At 36.5% G+C, this 14,346-nt stretch overlaps 1 protein-coding gene across 1 annotated transcript in view; it reads right to left on the bottom strand.

The window, feature by feature from the left end:
- Positions 1-491: 491 nt before the first annotated feature.
- LOC145285865 (uncharacterized) overlaps positions 492-14,346 on the bottom strand; it is a 48,678-nt gene continuing 34,823 nt past the window's right edge. Inside the window, exon 7 of the mRNA XM_080134309.1 lies at positions 492-2,401. Coding sequence (XP_079990435.1) covers positions 2,390-2,401 — 12 coding nt within the window. The 3' untranslated portion in view covers positions 492-2,389. The remainder of the gene's footprint in view (positions 2,402-14,346) is intronic.

Genomic DNA, 14,346 nt, shown 5'->3' with positions numbered 1-14,346 from the left:
ATGATTAATGGGAATTTGTAGGCATTACAAAATAAATTTAACAATTATGTATTATTGTTGAGTCATTTTCCTTGTTTTTTGAGACTTCAAAATGGCAACAGGAACAAGACTCCTCAGTTAATCATAAAATTTAATTTTTTTATCTAAAAATAAATCTACTTGATCCATTATGTGATTTTTGGAATATGATATTTTTGTTTTAGCATGGATACGTACATCATACAAATTTTTCTCTACTTTTTTTTTTTTTTTTTTTTTAATATGGGGGGAATTCTTGACAAGCAACAAAATATTGATTTGCGTCCTTGGGACACATGGGTAAAATTTTACTGTATCTGTCTAGATTTTTATGTTTCTGATGCAAGACTTGTAGATGTTGGCATCTTTGCATATATATATTATATAAAAAGAAAGAAAAACAGTTTGGATAAAATCCAACAAAAATATAGAAGATAAAATTAAAAAAGCAGATATGTCAACACAAATCAACCTAACTTAAATGGTGAGAGATTTTAATATTTCATGTTTATTATTTGAAAGACATCACCAGAACTTATTCTTGATAAAATATTTGGAATAGAAAAGACAAAATGTTAAAATCTCATCACACAAACCAATTTAATTGCATTTGTATATTCGCTTTTTTTCGTTTACATGTTTCCAGTTGGTTCAACTCTTCGGTAGTGCGTACTAAAGAGAAAAATAAAAGATAAAAATCATTTCAGTAAGGAGATTCATTTAAAACATTAAAACGTTTCTCAAGTTTTCACATGAGGATTGATCATTTGCATTATTTAGACTACTATTCTTGTTTGGAGTGTTATTCTGGAGGTTGAAGGTTCAATCCTCAGTGTGGACGATACTTAGTAATTGCGCATTACTTAGGACTTTGACCCAGTCATGGCTGACAGAACAAGAGCATGCTACCCTCATAGATTAAATAATGGGTGGCATTCGAAATTCCGTGCAGATTCCCCAGAATCAGTTTGACAGAAAGATTTCTCAAATTTGAGAAGATATACCTGAAGATGGTCAGAAGTTACATCGGCTGAAACATGAACACTCAAAATGAGAACAGTGGTCCAAATAATCAATATTAAAAGTTTCCAGTAAAAACTATTCTTTCCTAAGATGAAAAGAATAACATATGGGGGGGGGGGGGGGAATTTTTTTTTTTTTCTTTTATTCGTGTTTCCCCCTTCACATAAAAATGTTTCTCATGATATTGAATTATGACGTTTTTATTGTTAATTTGTTTTCACTGGTTTTCTTCGGGCTTTTTTTTTTTTTTTTTGTATTTTTTTTAGTGGAGGGATATTTTTGCTCCGTTTTTGTCTTTCATATTTCTGGTTTTGATTTTTTTTTTATGTTTTAGCATTTATTCTTTATTTTTCTTGACATAATTGATAATTTTCTTTGGGTTATCTCCCCTTACAAGTAAATTGTACGAGAAAAAGAAAGGGTGTTTATTTATATTAAGATACACACGAAATACAGCAGTTCGAAATAAAATAGCAGGAAAAAGTATGGATATATTTATTGAAAATATTAGTGTACACCAAAATACAAAAAAAAAAAAAAAAAAAAATTATTGAGTAGAATTTTGTTAATAAATAACATTTATTTCTTTCCCATATATCCAATTATATATATTTGATCATTTTGAGCCATTTTACACGTCCATTCTAGGAAAACTTGAAATCAAGAGTTATTCCCCCTTTTACTTAACTTTTATAAATAAAAAAACACGAAATAGATCAAAATGGTGCCCATCCAATGTATAATTGGAAATATAAGAAATATTGGATTTTATTTGTTACTAAAATTTTACTTGATAATTTTCAATAATTTTGGTGCACACTAATAATATCAATTGATAAGTTTTCAATAAGTTTTCCTGTTAATTCATTTTGAATTTCCTTATTTCACATGTATTGCAATATAAATAAGCAGCAAAGAAAGTTACTGGAAACTTTCATATTTTGACAAATATGTGATTCACAACTTTTTCTTTTCTTTCTTTTATATTAACCATTCATACATCCGTACCATGACTTATTAATTTCTTTTATTTGTTTTTCTTTTTGTTTTTGTTAACAAAGAAAAAAACTATTTACAAAAATGAACATAAAACATTGTTTGGTGCCAATTTTAAACTATTTTCTATTTTGTTGGTCCATTTCTGGGTTTCTTTTGTTTGAGAAATAAGCCAGCAGTATAGAAAAATGAATTGAAAACTGGTGAGAGGAAGATGAAAAGGGAGGGGCCGGGGGGGGGGCTGGTCATTGACATGAGATAACGTTACACTCTGTAGAAGATGAGGGGGTACATGTAGATTTCTTTTTTCACAAATCACGACCATTTCGACTGGAGAACAATTTTCTGGCGATCAATCAGTACTCTGAAATTAAAAAAAATAACTTAATTAGAGACAAAAAGAAAAACAGGTAAAAAAAAAAATAGATATGCAACACACAAATATTGATTTCTGAAATAAAGTGTTCAAAAGTTTAAGTCTGCACTGTAAATAGGACACTTTTTTTCCGTTTTTCATACATGATTTGAATGACCTTAAAAAAAGATGATCAGTAGCCATGCCAGGGTAAGTGGACATTTCAGGGTCAAGCCCAAAGTGTGGAGGGATGACAGATATGGCAGAGTTCAGCTTAGAGTGGAGAAGGTTGGTGGACACAACTAGGTTCGGCCTGAAGAGTAGAGAGCTGGCTGACACACCTGGGTTCAGTTTAGCGAGGAGAGGACTGAGAAACACAGTTAGGTTCAGCTTAATAGTGGAGCAGCTTAATGTGATTTTTTGCCAGAATCGTTCATTTGGTGATACAAGCATGAAATTTGGCATCAATAGTCTCTGTAAGTTACTTTTTCAGAAAAAAGTGCTGGCCATCAAAAATTCCAATATGACGACCATTTTTTTTAAGATGGCCGCCAGCAAACCACAAATTTCCATAAACGTTCATTTTTTCCAACTTTTATGCCTAAAAAGGACTGCTAATGCAAGGATGACAAAGTGGATAACCTGTTTTTGCCTATAAAATGCCCCAAAAAGGCTTACAAACCATGCTAGCCATCCTGAAGAAATCAGGTGTTCTTAATTCCGTTACCTTCCTCACTCCATACAAGCCCCTGAATCAACCCATTGAGAAATTGTGACCAAGGTGGCACATCTCACGAGGATCAAATTAAGTACCACCGTTTTTTCCACAGAAGGAGAATTTTGCAGAATATTATGACGAGAGTGTATAGCCGCACCTGGATTGACAGGATGTGCCAGCGCGGGAGAGCCGAGCCAAGGATGACAGGGGCTTTATTGTCATCCGGATGGTGTACAGATCGTACGGGATTTAAATGATATTGGATGAACGATTGGGTTAGGTGTAGGGCAGCAGCATGAACCTAACTGTATCCCATACATCAAAGTGAGCAAAGATGGTAAGGTGGTAAAAGGATAAACCCTCGGCCTACACCACTTCAACGACTCTTACGATGGATGCCAAAACTAGACAGCAAACTGACTAGAGTAAATGTTGCCTTTGTCAGGTTGACAAAAGAGATGAAACTCTAATTTCACCTCTTAGCTCATTCCAGAGGAAACAGGACTATGCTGGATATGCGAAAATTGCAAAAAATGTGCCTTTGTTTTATGCCCTTAATGATATGCCCAATACCCTTTAATCCAGCACGGTTAGATGAAGGAGAAGGCATAGAAGCCACACTGATACGAAATAAAGCAAAATATCACCAAAGCTGCCGACTATTGTTCAATAACACAAAGCTGTCAAGAGGACAGAAAAGGAAAATAACCCCCAGTACATCAAGCACAGAAGAGAACCGTGAGAAGAGACAAAGGACCTCAGACCCTCCAGAGCTACAGTGCTTCTTATGTGAAGAAGAGGATGAAATATCAAATTTAAGACAGGCAATGACCATGCAGCTGAATGAAAAGCTTAATCAGTGTGCCTGGACCCTAAACAATGGAAAGCTCCTAGCAAAGTTAAGTGCTGGTGATGTTGTTGCCCAAGAGCTGAAGTATCACCTTCGATGCTTGGCACAGTTATACAACTCAGAGCGAGCACATCTTAATGTCATGAAGCAAGAGGAGAATGACAGCGGTCAAGGGAAAGACGTTTACCCCCTAGCGTTTTCAGAGCTTGTGATCTACATCATGGATAGCATGGTTACCGGTACAGAAACAACACCAGTGATATTTCGACTTGCTGATCTAGCCTCACTTTACAAGCGTCGGCTGCAACAACTAGGTTTGGAATCCCCAGAGGTCAATTCTACCAGATTAAAAGAGCAGTTACTCTCTAGGATCCCTGAGCTTGAAGCACATAAGAAAGGGCGAGATGTCTTTCTTGCATTCAGAAAAGTACAGTGAAGCCATTCATCTGGCTAAAGCTGCTGATATCATTCGGAAAGAGATGCTGGCTCACAAGACAAAATTCAGCCAGGCATTTCAAGAAGGGTTTGGAGAGGAAGCCGTTCCCCAGGAACTTCTGCAGTTTGTTTGCAGTATTGAGCATGGGGTGGACATAAGGTCCCATCTGAATCATGGTATTGTGCAGTCAGATGTGGCCATTGCTCAACTACTGCAGTTCAACTGTTACTCAAAGTACAGGGAAGGTTCGAAATCTCAAAGACATGCCAAAGACCGTGAAACACCATTTGCTGTTTATGTTGGAATGAAAGTTTTTGCAAAGACAAGAAAGAGACAACTGATCGACAAGCTGCATGAGAATGGAATAAGCATATCTTATGACAGAGTTTTGGAAATATCAGGACAGTTGGGTGAGACTGTTGTAAAGCAATATGTGGAAGATGATGTCGTGTGTCCACCAAATTTGAGGAAAGGGCTGTTCACAACATCTGCTGTAGATAACATAGATCACAACCCAACAGCAACAACATCAAGCACATCTTTCCATGGTACAAGTATTTCAATGTTCCAGCACCCAAGTTCAGATAATGTAGGAGAAGCACGCATCTTGGCCAATGTTGCAGAAGGTCGGACGAAGAAGGTCCCGGATCTTCCAGAGTCATATACAAATATTCCACCAGCTTTCTTCCGTAAGAAGAATCCAGAACCAAGCATCCGTGATGACTTTTCACTTCCAGATCCCAGTCTTTTCCAAGAGGAGGTCAAGCTTGAAAATGAATGGTTGGAAAAGGTCCATAATACCACTGATGTAGATGGTTCACCAAATGTAACGGTCTGCCCATCATGCAAGCAACCAAAGAGCAGAATTTGTGACTAGTATAAATGCTTTGCTGCCCCTTCTGCGAGATCAAGCACACAGTGTTGCCACCATAAAGCATGCTATGGACAAAATCAAGGAAACTGTGTCGTTCCTCAACCCAGGACAAACACCCATTATGATATATCAGCTACAAATGTTACAAAGACTCGCCAAGCTCATCAGGTTACAGCAAGCAGTTTATTCAAGCTCTTGAAGAAAGGTTACAGTGCATATCTTGTTGAACAGGAAGACAGTGATGAGAAAACTGTCACCTTTGAAGAGTGGTGTGGCTTCCGCAGTAAAGAGAGTCCTCTGTTTCAGTTTTGGTTCTTGATTCTGAACATGGAGCTGACCATTCTGACACTGATACGTGCTTTCAGAGAGGGAAATTTCGCATTGTATCGTGAATCTCTGGCAGAACTGATACCCTATTTCTTCGCAAACAACAGTGTTAATTACGCACGATGGCTTCCAGTTCATCTTCGAGATATGATGAGCTTAGAGAGGCAACACCCAGAGGTTGCACAACAATTCCAAAATGGAAACTTTGTAGTTCACAAATCTGACAGGCATTTCTCATCAGTCGCCATTGACCAAGCCCATGAACAAAATAATGCTAGCATCAAAGGAGATGGTGGAGCTATTGGGCTGACAGAAGATCTAGCAGCTCTTCGAAGATGGATGGTGGCTGGGCCAGAGATAAGGAAGTTGGTGGCCGACTATGAAACAGTATCAGGGAGTAAGGATGTGAAGAGTGACACTCGTCACCATGAACAGTCACTTGCAGCTCAGAAGACATTCCTTGAGAAGGTTCAAAGGCTCACCATGGTCCTAGAGGAAATGGGCAATCCATTCACTGAGGTGACAGGAGATCTGCTGACCCTTGACACAAAGGACATAGCAGAATCATCTGCAGCTGAACGTGTTGCTACACATCTTCAGAAGGGGAAAGAACAGTTCAAAACGTTTATGGATAAACTTAACGATGGTCAATATTTCTACCAGTCCATCAAGAAGAACAGCATAGATTTCTTCAAAACGGGGACTGGCCAAAGCAAACAATCTGAGAAGAAACTGCTAAAGGAGGATTGCCACCTGTTTTCCTGCCTTTTCATCTCTTGCCAAACTAGAGGTTGTGATCTACAGGAATTTTTCAAGCATGAGAACCAGTCGTTTCCCCCCTCTCTCAGCAAGAATGGTAACCTACGTCCAAGTACCAAGTCAGATCTTGTGGAAATTCTCCAAGGGCAAGTCCAGCTTACAGAGTCCAAGCCAGAATCTGATGTACTGATTGTTGATGGGGCTTCACTGGTGAATGCTGTTGCACCAAAAACACCAAAGACATTTGAGGAATATGCCCAAAACGATATTCTTCCCTTGGTGCAGAACTACAGCCACACTCACAAGAGAACAGATATCATTTTTGATGTATACCATAAGACCAGCCTTAAGTCAGAAGCTAGATCTAAACGTGGAAAGGCCACCAGGAGGAGAGTTACCGCAAAGAGCAAACCGCCTACAAACTAGAAGAGCTTCCTTCGAGACAGCACTAAGAAATCAGAACTCTTCCACTTCCTTGCCGATGCCATAGCTGAAATGACCACAAGCAATGCAGTCCTTGTGACTAGGGAGGAAATCGTCCTTACCAGTGCCAATTACACCAACTTCAGCTTAGAAGAATTGGCACCCTGTACGCATGAGGAGGCCGACACGGATATTCTTACATGCTTGGCATGCAGCTGAGGAGGGCTACAAGTCTGTACTGGTTGATGCAAATGACACAGACATTGTAGTAATTGCCATATAGATGATGCCTTCTCTCACAGCAATTGGTCTTCAGGAAATGTGGGTGAGATTCGGCAAGGGGGACACACCAGGTGGATTCCTATACATGGCCTTGTGTCCAATCTAGGACCAGAGAAATCCAAGAGAATGTTGTTCTTCCATGCCTTCACAGGATGTGATGTTGTATCTTCTTTCAATGGCAAGGGAAAAAAGACAGCCTTGCAGACATGGAATGTATTTAATGAAGTCTCAGCCACATTTGCAAAACTCAGTCTCAGCCCATCTGAAATTGAGGAGTCTGATCTACAAGTATTGGAGAAATATGTAATTCTCATGTATGATAGGTCCAGTGCAACCTCATCAGTAGATGACGCAAGACTTGACCTCTTTGTACGGAAGCAAAGGTCATATGACTTAATCCCACCAACTCAAAATGCACTCAAGGAACATGCCAAAAGAGCTGCCTATCAAGCAGGTTATGTTTGGGGACAAAGTGTCATACGTGATCCAGAACTTCAATGTCCTTCAAAGTGGGGATGGTCAAAAGAAGATGACTCTTGGAAAATTGTGTGGACTTCACTGGAACCGATTTCAAAATGCTGCAGTGAACTGACAAAATGTGGATGCAAGACTGACTGTAGTGGAAGGTGCAAATGTAAAAAGACTGGGTTGCATTGTACTAAACTTTTGAGTTGCCCTTGTCAAGCTTCTACAGGAACACTAGAACACTGAACGAGCTTAAAGTGAGTAATATTATGACAACAAAATCAACTTAAGCTCGATAAACGCACTGTATTATACAATAATATGCTGAAATTTTTCAAAATTTGGACTCCTATGGCGGCCATCTTGGAAAATGGCCGCCATATTGGAATTTCAGGTGGCCAGCACTTTTTTCTTAAAATCTACTATCCAGCGAATATTTATGCCAAATTTCATGCTTGTATCATCAAATGAACGATTGTTTGGGTAATCTGCTCCACTATAACAAGGAGAGTGCAGACTGACACTGCTGGGTTCAATCCCGAGTGAAGGTGGCAAACGGAGTGGCTTGATCCAGCCCCAAGTGAAGAGGGCAGATGGAAATGGCTGGGTACAGTCCCAAGTGAAAAGGGCAGACGGACGCGGATGGGTACAGTCCCAAGTGAAAAGGGCAGACGGACGCGGCTGGGTACAGTCCCAAGTGAAGAGGATAGATGTATGTGGCTGGGTACAGTCTCATGTGAAGAGGACAGTCAGATGCAGTTTGGTCCAGCTCCAAGTAAAGAGGGCAGACAGACGTGGCTGGATACAGCCCCAAGTGAAGAGGGCAGACGGATGTGGCTGGGTACAGTCCAAAGTGAACTCTTAGTTTTGCATATGAATTACAAAATATTTGATATTTCCCCAAAGCCTCTAACCTCCATGGAGGGTAGACTAAAACTTGCTGTTATGGTTTAAAAAGATCTGAAATAACAGCAAAGGGAGACTTGATTCCAAATATTACTCATATGTTTTATTTCCCGTCTTTAATTTCATACATAAAGTAAATTTCAGTGTATAAGGATTATTTAATACTGGAAATATTCATAATTGTATCCTATTTCCAAAAAAGAGGAAATGTAACATATGAGAAATATTTGGAATCAAGTCTCCTCTTGCTGTTATTTCAGAACATTCGAAACCATAGCAGCAAGTTTTAATCTCCCTTCCATCAAGGCCAGAGGTTTTAGGGGGACAAAAAAAAAAAAAAAAAAAAATATATATATATATATATATATATATATATATATATACATATATATAGAGAGAGAGAGAGTCGGCCTTGCCAGGCCACTAATATAATGAAACTCAACAAGAACTAAAAAGCTTAGTGAACATAAGAGAGATATATAAAAATAATTCTTTGAATGCACAATTCTCTTTTGATCATTTTTTTTTAAGTTTAAAAAAGCTAGACTCATTAAATTTATTTTAAACTGGCAATACCCTTGTACTGGCGTAACCTGGTGGAAAGATAATATAAAGCCAGAACAGATTCATTAAAAAACCTTGCAGCCCTAAAAAAAACAAAAACAAAAACAAAAGAAAAACAACGAAAATACTACTGTGGAATGACCTAGAAGCAAAACTTGCAAAGCTGTTTTGGCACACCATGTTGAAAAAAAAAAATGATGAATATGATGGTCTAACAGTAGCAACAGGAATATTAAAGACACTCAACACAATTTTCAATATTAATAAACCATTTATGTGAATGTTTTTTTTTTTTACAGTTAGATTTAACAGATTTTTATAAAATATACGGTTTTAAGCACAAACTTACCTAATTGTTATGTCGAAATTAGTACTATATCCGAGAATTACAAGAATTCTTGGAGTGGAAAATGATTTATAGCTAAAAGTAATTTTTATGGAAAATGGGAGGGGGGGTGGACTGCATTTCCCTAGGCATGAACACCTTAAAGATTGCAAATACCAGGGAACACTTATCTCCCTTTTCGCCATTTTAATGGCTGAAGTTTTGCTTTGGACCATAGCGATCAAATTTTTTATTTTTTTACTAAAAACACAATAGCAGTTTTTCTACTGGATGAATTTTTGGATATATTACTATTTTTGACATGACAATTAAGTACTGTTTTTGCTTAAGCATTCACAAATTTAAAAATTAATGTTTGCTTAAGCATTCACAAATTTAAAAATTAATTTTTGCTTAAGCATTCACAAATTTAAAAATTTGATCTGTCGACTATCTTAATAAGCACCAATTTTTCTAATAACGAATTTTGAAACTTGTAAAAAAAATTATTTAATTAAATAATATACCTTTGATAATGATGATGCTGATGATGACTAGGCTTTGTCGCCTAGTGGGGAGTGCCCTTTCCTCTTCCCTGCGGCCCCTTTCCCACAGAGGAGACATTGCGAGCCTGTTTCTGCTTTGTCATATTTTAGAGATGATATAAAGCCAGAACAGATTCGTTAAAAGACCTCGCAGCCCGGTAAGTGCTAATCAGAGCTCCAATCTATGGTCCCTCCTATCCAAACTTTCATAGGGTCGGGTAGGGGGCAGGGTGTATGGTCTAGCTGAAACCATTATCAATAATTTCCCCCACTCTTTATCTGTGCCTAAACCTAAATGTAGATTCCTTGAACAAAGCTTTTTTCTTAAACCTGCACACCTCTGAAACTTTCTTCCATTTGCCTGCTTTCCAGCTGACTACAATTTGATCGTCTTCAAGTCCAATGTAAACAAGTTCTTGATGATCCGTTCCCCTTAAGTAATCCAATTTACCAAATTTCCACTGCTAACGATTACTACAATATTTTCCCATTGACTACTATACACTCATTAACTAATTGAGTGGCCACCGGGCCTTGATAAGTGGTGAATCTTTTGTAAAAAAAAAAATTATTTAATTTAATAATATTCTGATGATGATGATGATGATGATGATGTAATAGCAGCAGCAACATTAAAGACACTTGAAACAATTTCCAATATAAAAAAACGTTTAATCTGTAGATATTTTTTCTAATAACAAACTTCACAGTTCATTCTTAGAAAGACACTGGTTTATTTAAACTTGTAAAAATAAATAATTATTCATTTTAACTTGTTCTTTTACTAAGAAAAAAGTTGGACAATTTTTTTTTTTTTTTTTTTTTTTTCATAAAATAGAAGCAGTATGTGAAAAGTGAAATGTTCATCATTTTGACTTTTAGGAGACTTATAAACATTTTCACAGAAATCGAATTTTCTATAAATAAAAACAAAAAAGAACTTGTAATGCAGAGGGATCAGATGCATATATAAGACTGTAAAATAATTTCTGGAAAGAATGACATGTAATCATTCTAATCAAATTTTACTTTTTTGTGTGGGCACATATAAAAAAGTTAAGGTTATTAATAGGAATAAGGGAAAGATTTTGAGGTACTGTTGCCAGCTAGACTTAGGGTTTAATAGTTTTTGTCAATTCGTCTCCAAAAAAAGTAGAAAAAAAAAACACAGAATATCTGGTTATATATATATATATATATATATATATATATATAAAAACGAATCACCCACTTAAAATTCTAAGATAAATATTTGTAAGCCCCATTCCCCTTTAAAAAAAAAAAAAAAAAAAAAGAAAGAAGAATCTCATTTTTGGAGTTGAGTGAGATTTAGCTGATTATACTCAATTTCAACTTTAATGAATTTAAATATAAGTTTCAAATATTCTTCAACATCCTCTTATATGCTTTAAACAATATGTAAACTGTATAATGTATTAACGTGTCCTAGCGCAACTGTATCTATGTAAAAAAATATAATAGTTCTCCTCAAAAGCCTATATAAGACCCCGATTTCAAGTGCACAGAGACCAGCTTTACTTCATTGTAAAGAAAACAATATGAAATTATGAAAGAAAGATGCAAATGTTTGTGAGCAAACATCTTCAATGTGGCCCAGCAGTAATGGCTTTTATAAAGTCATTTAGTTTTAGTTTGTCCATATAGCATAGTGGAAGGGACCATCCGGTTTTGCCCAGTCATAAAATACACTTAAATATGATTTTTTTTTTTTTTTTTTTAACACAGTGATCACCACTTATCAAGGCCCGGAAGCCACTCAGGGATAAGGGTTATTGCAAGTACATTACATTAGTGTGGAGATTTGATGAAGTGTTTACTTAAGGGGGTGGTTCATTAGGAATTTGTTAACATTGGACTTGAACACATCCAAGTTGTAGTCCGGTGGGAAGCAGGCAGACGGAACAGAGTTCCAAAGGCGTGTAGTTCTAAGAAAGAAGCTTTGTTCATGGAATCCACGTTTTGATTTAGGCACAGATATAGAGTGGGGGAAATTTTTCACAGTGGATTCAGCTAGACGGGTGTTTTTCGTGAAAGATTGGCGAGGGAGACAAGAGATTGGAGTTCAGACGAGCACCTGCCATGGAAATAACGATAAAACAAGGATAGGCTCGCAACGTCTCTTCTGTGGGAGAGAGGTTGCAGGGTAGAGAAAAGGGCATCCCCACTAAGCCACGAAGTCTATTTTGTACTGTCAAGGCAGGATAGGCTGTTTTTAGCATCTCCTGCCCAGATATGGCAACAGTATTCCATCCTTGGACGTACTTGGCTTTTATATAGATAGAGAATTGCATCAGTAGTGAGATATCTTCTGGAGCGGTAGAAGGATCCCACCATCTTTCCAGCGACCTTGGCAACAGACTTGATGTACGTGTTCCATTTCAGATCAGGAGTAAAGGTCAAACCCAGAAGCTTGTTAAAACACGGGGCCTCACCCAGACGAGAGCCATCCATCACAATTGATGCCAGATGGGGATCAGAGCGTTGATGATGTTTTAATTTGTTCAGATTTTGTATATATTATTATAGAATCAGGATTTCAAAATTAAAAAAGTATTTGGGTGCCATCAGCTAGAATTGAAACCAAAAGCAAAACTGTAGCATTCAAAGCTGGTGACGTTACCACTATACCTATGTGACACGTATATCAGCTGATTCAAAATTAAAAATAAACCCAGTATAAAATGTATAACAATTTTTTCAATTTTGACCCTTTTTGACCCCTTAAAAACTATTTTAACCAGCTAAAGACTCAGAAAAGAAGGGTCTATAAAAAATCCAATCATTTGAGGCCCCTAGCACCGCTCTGTGGCTTTTAGTTTCAGAGGAGATAGAGTTTGAAAATATAGAGACAGACAGACATAAAGCTTTTTTTATATATTAAATTAATAAAGAGAATTTTATATTTGATCTTTTTTGGCCATTTTTGTTTCTGAAAATTTGGCCTTAGTTTATAAATTAGCCTTTTTTGGCTCTTCTTTCAAAAAAGTGTTCAAACATTTGTTTTTGTGTGGCACTTCTGTTGCAAAACACACCCATGGTGTGGAACCGTTTATACAAAGGTAAATGTTAACTTAAGTCAAGCCTCTATAAAAATGTTATTAACTATGGCATTACAGTGTTTATAAGAGACCAAAACGAATAACCAATGGGCACGCTGTCAGCAATGTTTACTGTAAATAAAGTTAATCTGTAATGTTTACTAAATGCAAATTCTAGAATGAAGGCTTATGTCTGAGTAGCCAATGAAATTGTTGTTGTAATCAGAAGTAAATCAGAAAGGGGCAGTTCATTATTTTCGCAGCAACTGAGTCAGAGGGGAAAGGTAAAAACACTTAATAACAGAACAAAGTAATCACTGTGCATCACAGTAAGCATAGACTATGAAATATTTGATCTGGTCCAAACTGGAGTAGTCACAGTAGAAAATATTAAGTGGGTGAGTTGTCCTCCTACCACACTTCGCTATGATTTGTTTTTAATAGTTACTTTCCTCAGAAATAATGTAGCAATTTGTTATAGCAAATGAAATCGAATGATAATATCTGGAAATGCATCGAATATTGGCATGTAGTGTGACCATTTTTGATTTATGTGTAGAGACAGTGTTTGCAAAGTTATACAGTCATCTTGTAAAGGGGAAAAAAAAATTTTCCTATTTTATTATATATAGAGAGAAATCTCAACAATGACTTCTTGAATTAACACTCATTATAAACTCTAACTTAAAACAATGTAGCGGCTTCAACAACTTATTCCCTTTAATCATCAAACATGTACTGTCAGAACAGAACTTGAATTTAGATCCAGGTTAGCTATTTTCTAACACAAAAAAATAATATCAATAATAAAATTAAAAAAAAAAAAAAAACTCTCATTCTATTTCATAAACAGCAAGCATTTTGAATTTTAACGACTTGCTTTGTTACAAAAACTAAAAAATAAAGAATAAAACGCATTTTTTTTATGTCAAAATCGTAACGCATTTTTAAAATTCTAACAGCTATGCTGTTTGCTGTTCTGAAGCAGCACATGTTCTACGAACCAACTTCCTCTGAAGGAGGATGTTTAATGGGAGTTTGAAATTCACAAGCAGTCCCCAGTCGCATGTAACTGCTGTCATTTAAAGAAAAAAGAAAAACAATCATTCATTCCAGGTCATAAACGCATTACATATTTTGAATTCTAACATAATAATATATAGGTCACAAACACTATAAAGGTTTCTGGAGATAGACTCAAATAATCATATTCTGAAACAACAGGATTCAGGATACTCAGGAAAGTATATTCTATTTTGATCAAAAGAGATACAATAATAATATTGTGGGGTCAGGGTTCATGCCAAATATTCATGGAAAAGAAATATAACTTTTTATTTTATTTGATTCATAACTTGAAAATTGTAGAAATTAAAAAATGAGAATAGAAATGGTAATGTAGGGTTCAGGGATGGGAGAAG

Source organism: Euprymna scolopes, chromosome 10, assembly GCF_053919585.1.
Source record: "Euprymna scolopes isolate OS-2025 chromosome 10, ASM5391958v1, whole genome shotgun sequence".
Classification (NCBI taxonomy): domain Eukaryota; kingdom Metazoa; phylum Mollusca; class Cephalopoda; order Sepiida; family Sepiolidae; genus Euprymna; species Euprymna scolopes.
This window is presented reverse-complemented; position numbering and strand designations above follow the sequence as displayed.